Consider the following 12,871-nt stretch of genomic DNA (forward strand, 5'->3'; position numbering starts at 1 on the left):
GTGCTCACCGTGCAAGATTTGGGATGGCAGCAACTGGATTTTGCTCAGTGTGCCATGTGGGAGACACAATAGATCATTTCATATTAAGCTGTACTAAGTTCACTGGCCCAAGAGCACTATTCATGAGTGCGGTGACTGCACTGGGACTTCCTTGGGGTCTGCAAGCTGCCCTGGGTGCGGGTGTCACCAGCAAGCAGCGTCATCAAATTTTCTCATACCTGCGGCACTACTTGCAGCAATGTGGAGTGGTTGCTCAGATGTAACTTGTAATCAATAATTGAATAGGCCCTCACTATTGCCTGATCCCTAATATTGAGTCAAACCTAGTTTGTTTTATTTATTTAGTATTATTATTATTTTTATTTTATTTTATTTTTTTTTCCACTGACTCCAATCTTGCATGTCTACATATCTTCTATTGGTTGGTCTAGTTTTGCATGCAGCACCATGATGTCATGATGCTACTCTACGTCGCTGCAAAGAGGCATGTTGCACCATCTTGCATGCTCCATTTTATTATTTTTTTTTATTTATACTTATTATTATTATTATTTTTTTTTTCTTCTACATTCTGAAGCATGTGACAAGTGTCCGGTACTAGTTGATGACACTTCCCTGCCTGGAGTGCTCTGGCTTGTGGCTGGGCCCAAGCTTTCTCCTGTTGCCCCCAACTAATGACTGAGATCAGGCTGGGCAGTGCATTAGCACTCGAAGCCTTCAAATCCAAATCATCATAACGTGTTTCTCGCGCCGTTAGATTCATCGCGCTGCGTTGGTTCTAGTGGTGGCTGGGTTATGTCGGATAACTACGTATATTAGTTTTGACAGCGCTCAGGTTGAAAGTAATTTGTCCCGTCAAGGTTTCAACTATTGAACTAACATGAGATTGGTTAGCAAATGGGATCGAATTTCGTGATTGGTGAGTTGTATGTGTAATGTGTGGAGTGCTGAACTTGCTGAAGCTGAAGCCAGTCTGTGTCAGTTGTTACGGACTCAGTCAGACATGTCACCTGCTGACCTGCTGAACCTGAATGTCAGTGTCAACAAATATCGCCTTATATCGGTTATTTTGTCATAGCAATTTCACCATTCGTTCAGAGTTTTTAGAAGACAGACTTCTCCTTTTCTCCTTAAAAACTTAGAATTACATGTACTTGGTGAATGGCATGATGGTGATGATTTGATGGTGAAACCTTTTACTGTCACTCGCAGGCTGACAAACCACAGATTTTTAGAATCAGTTCATTTTTAATTTCCTCATTTACTTGAAATTTAAATCAATTTATTATGTATGATAATGCTGATATCCATGAAATGATCCTTAAATACTTTACCAGTCTACTCATAGTGGCAAAGCAGAGAGTTTTTTAGACTCTCCCTCAAGTTCATTTTTGAGTCCTATAAGTAGACCAGTAAAGTATCATGCATAGTGGCAAAGCAGAGAGTTTTTTAGACTCTCCCTCAAGTTCATTTTTGAGTCCTATAAGTAGACCAGTAAAGTATCCACTATGCAGAGGGTGGATGCAGCGTCGCCAATATATGGATTTTTAAGCCCAAAGCGTCGCCGGCCATTTTAAAGTTGCGTCGCCGGGTAATTTTTAATGAAAAGCCATTTATGCTGAGTAATGACGAACTATTTACAAGCCACGAACTTAGTTACAAGGTTGCATGCACATGTTACCCCAAATAACTAATTTTACCCTAAAAACAGTCCGATTGTACAGCAAGTGTCAACTGAACATGTAATAAAGCAGTCTGACCGTTCTAATGTGACCGAAACTACGCAATCAAAAAAACGTTGTTTACATTTTTTGCGCGAACTCATCACAACTGATTTCCGGACAAGCTTCGCTGCATCGTATTCCATCCAACGCACCGGAAACCTTACTTTTTTTCTAAATAGTTGGCCGAAGACTGAGAAATATATTAAATGCAAGAATTTCAATCTAAATGTGTCGGCATGATCTTCTGAAGGCGAAAATTTGGCTACTGAAGCATCGCCAAAGATCTTGCAATATTCATCCACTCTCTGCAGTCTGCACAGTGGTAAAGTATCATGGATACCAGCATTGTCTTACATAAGAAATTGGTTTAAGTGATCTACTTATACTATGTCTTATAATTATTAATTAATAGGACTCAGAATGAACTGGAGGAGGGAAGGGAGAGTGTTAAAAACTCTCTGCTTCTGAAGTTCTGCTATGCCAGGCACTAGCCACTAGGCACTAATCTCTATCATGACTACCGTCTACCGTATGGCATATGTTACGGTAGTTGGTATGTACGTAATGTGACTATGTTTAAGCATTTGACGATTTGTGTTCTCAATAGGACAACCCAGTGCACAGTCATTGTTATATAGCTAGTGTCTTTTGATTAATTATAGCCACTCAGTCATGGGTAATTTATATCATCATTCAAACTTGTGTTGACTACATCACTGTTATCTTGGAAGATTACTTACAAATAAAAACAACATTCTGCCAAAACAGACAGTGATGTGCTCTGAAAAACTACCATTGCAAATTATTTTGACCTCACACCTCAGTGACACATATTTTAATAAGGTTCAGATTATTTGCACTTTTAACGTATAAATGACTCATGACTGTCTGATAACGTATAGCATGGCAAACTCCTTGCACTACCGGTACTTGATCATTTGTTACAAATTGTTAGTGATGATGATTTGTACTTGCAAGTTTTAGACAATATAAAAAATTTAAAAATACTCAAAAAAAACAAGTAGTAGAATTGAAATTTACTGGCAAATAACTGAACTTCACAGGAAAGCAAGCACAATTCAATGGATTAACATGTAAAAGGTCAGATGAGTAATTATAGATAAATAAAAAAATATAAACTTATATAAATACTTACTTTATAATGAATGACAGATGAACCTATGATATATTTGTGAGAGTTGATCTGTATGTATTAGATTTGATATGAAGGTACTTGCAAGTACATAATTATCTTATTGTATCATATGGAATATTGAATTTTATGGATGAGATATGTTGAAAGCAATATTTCATGATAATATTGAACTCAAGGAAAGTGAGCTTTGCACAATGCTTTCTATCTTGACTAATAGGAACTGCAACCAGCAATCTTCTTGTAAATCAAGAGTTTATAGTCCAAGACTAAAAACAACCCATGGCAATAGTTGTTAGAAAAAACTTATCCATTAAAAACTTATCTATTCATTACTAGGCCTCTAACTTATTCTACGGACATTTCAGATCTTTTATAAGGCACTGAAATTAACAAAAGTGACCATAAGATATTTAATTCACAGCAAAGTATATTTTGGGTTTTTAAATAGGCTTTCTGGAGCATAATTGTTATTTACAGTCTTTTGTAATGCAATCATTTATTTACAGCCATGGATCTGTTTTGTTGAAGAATCTTGTCATCCCTTTGCTGTCATTGTTTGAAATTGGACATATGATGCCACCATGAGCAGTAAATTTGAGAAGGTAATCTAATGCTTTTTCAACTTATGTTCTGTTGATTTTTATCTTAGATTGATAGATTATTTCTTGATTGAATATAATGTGCATCATTATGGTATATCATTTATTTTTGAAGGTTTCACAAATTGACTTCTTTTTGGATACCAATTTTAAATTATTCATTATTTTTAGAATGAGCCATATATATATGCTACTGCTTTTAAAGAAGTATTTCAAAACTAGAAGGGAAATTCTAGATTCCAAATAAGATGTTCACTTTAAGTATGAAAGACCTAAGGAAATTGAATTAATTGAGAGACGTATGGTTAGAAATGATACACTAGTACTTATGGTTAGAAATGACTAATTTCTTGTCAAGGATCTCAAAAAACTACCTAAAATATATGAGGTATTATCAATGAGGTGTATCACTAATTCTACCAGTATATAAGCAAACCTGTACTCTGCACAGATTTGTTGCTTAACACAGGATACGTCTTACAAAACTCTTTGTTTTTGAGCTTTTTACAACACTTCTCTTTAACTTCACTTCTTGTTGTTTGTTTGTTTGTTACAAATCTTATAATCAATACCGGTATTTAACACACTTCTACCTCTCCAATCGATCTGAAATTTTGCACTCTAGTGTATAGTTGGAGACAATGCATGAATCAATTGAAAGAATGAATAATTTTGAAGATTTAGAAAATTATATTTTTTAATATTGAAAAAATTGAAAAAATAATTTTGTCTGCTACATATCTTATAATTGATATTTAACTCTGATCTGAACCTGTCCAATCGATCTGAAATTTTGGACACTTCCGTAAAGTCAAAGACAATGCATGAATCAATTGACAGAATAAATAATTTTGAAAAATTTAAATTTATTTTAAATTTAAAAAATAAAATTTAAATTTTTTTTTATATATTCGATAATAAAATTAGAAATTCATTGTACATGTGTAACATTGGAGACACTGGATTCTTCGGAAGTGTTGTCTTTAAAAAGTAATTTTTAAATGCATATTTTTTATTCTCATGTGAATGGTAAAAAAACAAAAGAGGTTATCAATCTTGTGAACTGCAATTGTATTTTTAAATATAATCAGTATATATATATATGATCAAAGAATTCCACAATTCACCTACAAAAACTATTATATCATGGTAATAACCTATTATAGTCAAATGGGGTAAGACAGGATCACAGGCTTCATGGGGTAAGAAAGGACCAGCCCATGGCATGCATTCTAATTTCACTGAATTTAATTTGTTAAAAGAATAGGTTAGAGCTATCATTGCCTGTCATTTCAGTGTTAGTTTCAACCCTCTTCGGCAAATATTGAATTTCTGGCTATTTTTTAAAGACAACCTATCTAAAGAAGGGTCACAAAATAGTTAACCCTGTTTGGGAAATAAGCTCTGTCTAATGACAAAAAAATTTTTGGCCAAGTTTGTGGATGTAGGCAGGTAACCTTAAGTAATAGGCAACTTTTGAGATATACTAGGCATTCCTACCTGCTACCATCATTGCCTGACATCTATTCTAAAATGGGGTAAAAAAGGACCAGTCATGGGGTAAGACGGGACCACTAAATGATCCTGTTTTACCCCACAAGTGGTCCTATCTTACCCCACAAATGGTCCTGTCTTACCCCACAAATGGTCCTCTATTACCCTACAGTTTATCAAAAATAGTTTTTAAATGAATATATTATAGTGTAGTACATGGAGTATTTTGGTCAAAATTTTTATCTTTTGCTCAAACTTCATTATAATTTGTTAGCTTTATTAATTAAAGAAATTTAGTGCACTATTTTAAATTGCATCAAAGGGATACAGAAAATAGGGATGTCTCTTCCCATTAGTGAGCTGCAGAACTAGTATGTGCAAGATTGGCAGGGGAAAATCATTGTGTGAAACATGAAAAATAATTATGATCACAACTCTGAGAGAGGGCATGAGCTATGTTTGAAGAACCACAAATGCAGTTAGCAAGAAAACACATGACGTCTGACACTTATGTTATTATCCATTGGTTTTATTACCAATTTGATAAATTTTCAGACAATGACACTAATGAAATATACATGAAGCATTTAGCAGTTCTCTACAATGAACCAAAGCCAACCCACTTTTACTATGCTTAACAAAGTTTTCTCATTACAAAAACTGCAATGTGACTGATATTAGAGTTGACTTCCCACTACACAAAACAGTAACAAGTGGTTGTTTAATCAAATAATGTGTTTCTAGATTGATAATATTGAATATCAGATTTGTACTGTTATTAAAAACCTTGTAACATAAGAATTGCCAGTTGGTCCTGTCTTACCCCATGCCTGGTCCCATCTTACCCCAGTGGGGTAAGATGGGACCAGCTCTCTTTTTTTAATCTGTACAGAAAACTATGTTAGATGCAAAACGTCTGAGATGTAGCTTAGAAGCCCATTGCATATATACACCTTGTGATAGGTTTAGGGTTTTTAGTTATTCTTGGTATAGATGCTACAGGCTTGTTAGTGATTTTGGTCCTGTCTTACCCCATCTGACTATAATTAACTTCTTCCACTAAATTTTTTATATTGCTCTTACCTTTAATTATTACTTATCTTGACATTGATTCACAGTTATGGATCTCTTATCCAGCAATTTTGTTCCAGCACCCAAAAAGATTTAGAAATTCACTATCACTGAATTTAATGGCAGAGATCTCCTGGTGCTGACAACTTAAAACTGCTTATAGCTTGTGCACTTTACACTAACAATCTTGGATCAATACAACATCATATCCATTTAACTTTCTTAGATATAGAATCCACAGTATCTTAATATTTTTCTAGATAAATAAAGTTTTCCTTTTCGGATTTTCGCACTGCATATCAAATGTATTGAAATTAACTTTTCAAAAGTATCAAAAATCTAAGTATCAAAATTAACTTTTTCATTTGCAAATTTTAAGTCACAATCAGAATGTTCTGGTGAATTATACCAATTAAAAATAATCTCTTGTTTATGGTGAATTTTTCTTCTTCACAATGCTTCTCTATGTAAGTGTAATTTTTTATCCATTATGTGCAGCTCAACAAATACGTCGGCGAGTTGAAATGCATCAAGCAGCAATTGATCAACACTCCTATGTTGGATAAACTTTTGGATGCTGAGATTCTTTCACGCGAGAAGATTATGAGGAACTTTGCATTAGAAAATAAGAGGCATGAGGTGAGTATTTTAATATACATTTATGTGTTATTTCTTATTTATTAATGAAATTCTATACTTTCTTTATGATTGAAGGCTTTTTCTTGCATAAGTGTCAATGTAATTTGAATAATTATTGAGATTTAGGGTCTTCTGGTTTTGAAATAATTTCCTCAGTGGCTGGCAATGTCTTGATAGACTTGCACCTGTGAATGGTATGCTAGTTTGAGCACCTGGACAGTGAACAGACAAGACTGATTTGATTTTACATTTGGATTGCAAGTCAAGCTGTTGAACGAGGGTAGGTAATCACATGTAATAAATGTCAATCAAGCATTCTCAGTCCAAATGATAATTTTTCTGCTAATATGTTATATCTGTATGTTGACTTCAACTTTTTTATATTATTTATTTATTAATCTTATAATAAATAATTTTTTTATTTATAGTCTGAGTGTTGCATGGTCTGTTCTGCAACATCCAGTCATTTGTCTCTTTAACTTCTCACAGTTGTTGAAGAGCATTGCTAAGGTGCAGGAGATCTTGACAGAAACCAGTCAGCAGTCATTCAGACAGCATCTTGAAAAGCAAATGGCATCCCTTCAGGAGGAAGTTGATCTTATTCAAATTGGGTCCCCTGGAGTGGAACTCCCTGCTGATGAATTCAAGAAGAGGCTTATTGAATGTGAAGAGACGATAGCCATCACCATCTACAAACTTGAGGTATTTCATTACTACTGTTTGAATCATTCAAGATTTACATATGAATCATTCAAGATTTATATAAAAAAATACATTATTAATCTTCATACAGAGGCGGCGATCCATCGTGGCCTGGGACTGCTATGTCCCAAACAAATACTAAGGATACTAAGGAACAATTTATAAATTCATGAAAGGGTCTCACTTCTTACCAATTTCTAGTTTCTCAAAAAGTGTAACTATCACTATCAACAATGAGAGAATGCTTACTGTAATTCAGGCACAAGTTCTCCACAAAAGAATGAGAAAAGAAGCATTCTTTGTTTGAAAGTGATGTTCAATGTTCTTTGTTTTCATCCATTCTTGAATATATCTATTGTAATGAATAATGTGTAAAAGTTTGCATCAATTGAAGCTTGAAGGTTTGCGTAAAATGTAATTTTATTTACAACTGAGGTTGTATTCATGGTCTTATCATGTAATTCTCATGATCCTCCTCCACCACATAACAGATTTGCTTAAATGTCATTGCTTTGTAGCAAATTTACTCTTTTCAGCAAAATATAAAATTATTATTTTATTTTTATTATTATTATTATTTCGAACTTCGAATTTGGGCTGATATTTTTTGCAATAGACCATATAGTTTCTGAAATTTGAACCAGATTAAGAGTGGAATTCCATTTTTTTTTGTGTGTATATCATGCATTTGATGAGTTCTCACATGTACGGTAATGCACTGATAACGGCTAGTAATTCATTTGACAAGCCTTTGAAATTTGCAAATATGCAAGGATTGGTCAATGAATGAAGGAAGCCAGTTTATATATGTGTGATTAAATGCAAAGTGAGCACAATAGCATTCACTACATCCTTTTTCTTCTTAGCAATACTACGTAGGTACATGTTAGTTAAGATCTTAGCTTAAGTAAGATATTAACAATAAAGTGAAAATATTCAACTCTGACTTGATATACAACTGAAAAAATTCATATTTATTCTCAAATTTGTCTATTAATGTACCTACCCCATTCAAGAGCTAGTTGACTCGTATTGATATTTGTGTATATTTGTGATATGACTCAGCTGGTGGGTGCACGCTGGTTCTTCTACCTATGTGCTAGTAGCTGGCAGTGCATAAGATGCTAAGATGCTCTCTTTGAAAATTATCTTGATGCAGGTTTTTTGATAGTTTTTTTCAAAATATGGACTCTTGAGCACTGGCACTGCTAGCTTCTAACACAAACATGAATGGGTTTGCAATGTTTGCGTAATTTTTGGGTTCCAAGCATCTATCTTACAATATCTGACAACTTGTGAGCTTTATTAGTTGCCGCCTGAAATTGTTTAATCAGAAATGAAGTCAAATGTGGATGGAATTGCTCAACACTTTCCAATATCTGAATTTTGACAAAGTAAAAAAAATTTTGTGCTACAGTTTAACCTGATTTATAATAGTATTTCAGTACTAGTAAAGCACCCAGAACCATATAGTCATATACAGATGCCATCACCTTTGGAAACCCAGATGCTATCCAGGCACAAACATTATTTTAGTCGTTAAAGCTCAAGACTACCTTACTGTACAGGCCCAAGTGATATGTAAAAAGCTAGTTATTTCAGATCTTAGTATATAGCATCATATTTGGTTTTATGAATCTTTTAGTGAAAGGTTCACCTCTTGAAGGATTTAGATTCTTTTTGGGAGAGGTTCAAGAACTCAAATCTTTTGATAGTATTTTTACTAATTGATTCAAACTGAGTTCTCTTCATTTAAATTATATTAATTTTAGGGGTTTAAAACTTATATATGTAGCTTAAAAAAAATACCTAATTTGTTTGGACAAATATTTGGTAAAATTATTGCTAAAAAGTTAATTTTTTAACATATATCAGATGAATAAAAGAACTGTTTGTGGACAGAAACATAACCACATTCATTCATGTATCTAAATTCATTTATGTATCTTGTTGTTATTGCCTTTTTTCTAGAGTCAAGCCGCTGCAGGGAATATTCATTCCCAAACTGACAACGACTCAACAAGATCCTGAGGCTGTCAAAGAAAAGCTTGCTGCAGCTGATTTTGATCTAGATACAAGAAATCTTGCTCCAGAAGTTACCAGCCTTGATCCTGTGTCTGCCACAAATTAGGAAGCAGCTGAATCAGAAGCAGAGCAAAAATCCCTCATGATTGCTCAAACTCCTCGAATAATGCACTTTATGGTTAGTGTTTTTATCTCGATTCATCAGAAACCCAATACTCAATTGACAGACCCTGGTAACTTTTTTGTAGCTTTGTTGTAACTGAATGACATATTTGTGGTGGGGTTTTAATGTTCGTCCTGCTTTATTTATGATGGATGCTTATGATTTGACAAGAACCTACAACAGATAGTAATGATGAAGGAATAACTGGTTCAAGGAATTCATGGGGATGAGACAATCACTTTGAAATTTCAGAGAAGCAGAGACAAGTTTTATTCTGGCTTATATGCCTTGATCAGCGTGCCATAGTTTTACAATGGCAGTCAAATATATACCATATAAGTCATTTACTGGGCTTTTCGACAGTAAGATTTATCCATTTGGAACAAATTTAAGCTTAGAGCATATTTTGTTTACTTTTCTATGGTTAAAGTTGATATATTTAATAAGCATGCATGATCAATTCACCTGTTGGAAATAAAGTTTATTTACTGACATTATATGAGGAGTATTTTGTTTTAGCTTACTTCCAGTTTATCTTGAAGATATATTTGTACATTGTTGCTGTGATCATAGAACAGGTATATATGGTAGAACTGGTATTTGCTTGATAGACTAAAATTTCTGCTACTAAACTTATTTTGCAAAATAAATAGCTTCAGCTGCAACTAGTGAGAGAATAATCCAGTTTGTTTAAGCTAGCATGAAACTGATGTGCAGACACATAAAGATAAAGACTAAGAAGGAACGTGATAAATTCAGGCACTTGTACAACGTATTGTAATGTGGCCTGCACAGAGAAGAGATCTTCTATGAACTTACAAACGTAAATAAGACAGCTGACAGAAATATCTAGTTTTTGTGCAAGGCCCAAGTGAACAACTCCCTATGTAAATGTGGAAATCTAAAACTCATTATGATTAGGAAGGAACTTTTAGTATTTTGGATGCTAAAAAGATGCTCTCATGATCCTGCTTTGACGTAAGAGCATTGCTTTCCATGCTAAATTTTCAAGTGTAATTGAAAAATAATAATATTTCTTACATTTTTTTCTGTCTCTCTTGACGCTAAGCTATTGTTTTTATTTTCAATATTTATTTGTTTGTGTATGCCTTGCAGCTATAATGCCTATATTTATTATATAATGTACTGACTTAGTTAATTTTTATTTTTCTCCTTACTTTGGGTCTTGTTATGGCTTGCTCTCGCAGCTTGACTATCTAAAGAAATAGTTTCAACTGTGCCAAAAGACAGACGTACAAAAAAAGATGATGATCATAATAAATACTCTGAACAAACTGTTCACTTTCTGTAGGAAAGATTCATACATATTTCTCACAACAAAATTTTTAAACATGTAATGGTTTCAATGATTATGGTGGACCATTCCTATACTCTAGCATCTCTTTATTTAGACTCAATAATATATGAAAAAAGTTAATGTTCCAAATTTATTGCCTTTGAACTTCAATTTCTTCCTGCCATATTTGAACTTTCAAATCTCTCCCTAACAAATTTTTGCTACTCATTTTTTGTCCTAACAAGTGATGTCTATCGTTAAGTGTGTGAAAATTCTTGTTCTATCTTTTATTATGGTGATTATTATCTTATATGCTCATAACCTTATGAATATTATGTCCAGATAATATTTATTTACCTTTGAATATTTGATTTGGGTCGATGTAAGCCCAAATTGACTTGAAAGAATGACAAAATACCCAAATTCAATGGAGATAAGTTAGTTTAAAAAGAAAATTTTAAATTTGCATTATGTTTCATATCACTTTTTCGAATGTTAGTGGTCAATATATATTGTACCTATATATCTGTTCATACCTCTGTTATCATCCATGAATAGCGAAAACATGATCTTTTTTTTTTGAAGACATGAATGTTTATATAAATTTCTTGACATACTGTAGATACGGTACCTTTTAGCATTAAGGTGATGAAGATTGAAAAAATTCTTTTTTGATCAGTGTTTCATTCCCCATTTTATTATAACACTTCTCTTGAACTTCACTTCTTGTTGTTTGTTTGTCTGCTACAAATCTTATAATCGACATTTAACACGCTTCTACCTGTCCAATCAATCTGAAATTTTGCATACGTACTTGCATTAAATCTGAAACAGTGCTTGAATCAATTGGCAGAATAAATAATTAAAAAAAAATTTCTATTAAAAAAAATAAATTTTCTATAATATTAAGAGATAAAATAAGAAATTCATCTTACATGTGTAACATCAGAGACACTGGCCTCTTTAGAAGTGTTGTCTTTAAAAAGTAATTTTTAAATGCACATCATTACAATTGAATTCAATTCAAGTTAATTAATGATTATAAATGAATGATATATTAAATGTTCTTGCAATGTTCCCTCAATATTGACATATCATGTATGTCATACACTACCTCAATAACTATTAGTTCAATAATTAAGCTTTCCTTAGATGTGCTACGGATCAAGTTTACCAGGTGTGTATTCCTTAAGAATTTTAAACTACTATTTAAGAACTGTTCATCATAAATAATCTTAATTAGAATGATTCACCCTATTAGTCTATTACTGAGTTTAAGCAGACAACAATATTAATCTATGAATGCTATTGAGTGTGTAATATCTTATGTTAGAATAATAATGATAAATATAGAACATGGTGATGAAAATGGGAGCCAAGGCTACATGTCCTATCATAGAAATGTCACAATTTATTCTGAACAAAGCTTTGTCAAGCGATCATGTTTTCAGGTGCAGTGATAGTTCTGCCATTGGACGGCACACATTTCAACTGATGAACAAACACAAGCTTCTGTGTAAACTTCATTTGAAAATTTTTCTTTCCCTCAATAGATTAGGATCAGAACAACAAGTTTAAGCTGTACATTGATGTGCAGGGTGTGAATGACACCAACAGTACCCGCGCACAGCTTACCTTTGAGAAGCGACTTGTGAGCCTCCCTGTGCCTGGGGCCATATTTTCAAAACTCGCTATGTGAACGTAAGTACTTACGCTCTATTTTCTTGTCTATGATTGGTGGGTTTTGCTCAAAGAGCGTCAATGATTGGCTGATGAACTTACGATCTCTTAACTTTTTTTGATTGGAAGTATAGGCCCTGGTGTCAAAGGCCAGTACTTCAACTTCACTCTTCAGTACCTGAGCGATGCCATCAACCCAGAGCGAGATTAGTTTTAGAAAAGGTATCCATGTTCTGTATAATATTAGGTTGCTTTGTTACTGTGAAAATATTTTCGCCCATTAAAGATCACATGGCTTTCCGTATTCCAGACGCCTAGATG

General features: G+C 33.4%; 1 protein-coding gene across 4 annotated transcripts; it reads left to right on the top strand.

The window, feature by feature from the left end:
* Window positions 1-52: 52 nt before the first annotated feature.
* LOC108670605 lies at window positions 53-10,627 on the top strand. 4 transcript variants are annotated; one of them, XM_018158072.2, is made up of 5 exons: window positions 53-919; window positions 3,387-3,482; window positions 6,543-6,683; window positions 7,173-7,385; window positions 9,357-10,627. In XM_018158072.2, exons 2-5 carry the CDS (start codon window positions 3,462-3,464, stop codon window positions 9,414-9,416), a joined length of 435 nt encoding a protein of 144 aa, XP_018013561.1. In that variant the 5' UTR covers window positions 53-919; window positions 3,387-3,461; the 3' UTR covers window positions 9,417-10,627. The 4 variants fall into 4 exon arrangements, with proteins under 4 accessions (XP_018013561.1, XP_018013566.1, XP_018013563.1 ...); XM_018158074.2 differs by lacking the exon at window positions 53-919 and adding an exon at window positions 2,700-2,825; XM_018158077.2 differs by lacking the exon at window positions 3,387-3,482 and having other exon boundaries at window positions 54-919.
* Window positions 10,628-12,871: the final 2,244 nt, after the last annotated feature.

This window comes from Hyalella azteca, unplaced genomic scaffold, assembly GCF_000764305.2.
Source record: "Hyalella azteca isolate HAZT.00-mixed unplaced genomic scaffold, Hazt_2.0.2 contig7053, whole genome shotgun sequence".
Taxonomy (NCBI): Eukaryota; Metazoa; Arthropoda; class Malacostraca; order Amphipoda; family Hyalellidae; genus Hyalella; species Hyalella azteca.

Excerpts from the sequence above, each read along its gene's own strand:
- LOC108670605 (XM_018158072.2), top strand. The coding sequence starts at position 3,462 with ATGAGCAGTAAATTTGAGAAG. Across the intron at positions 3,483-6,542 it reads TGAGCAGTAAATTTGAGAAG|CTCAACAAATACGTCGGCGA; the intron begins GTAATCTAATGC and ends CATTATGTGCAG. Across the intron at positions 6,684-7,172 it reads TAGAAAATAAGAGGCATGAG|TTGTTGAAGAGCATTGCTAA; the intron begins GTGAGTATTTTA and ends AACTTCTCACAG.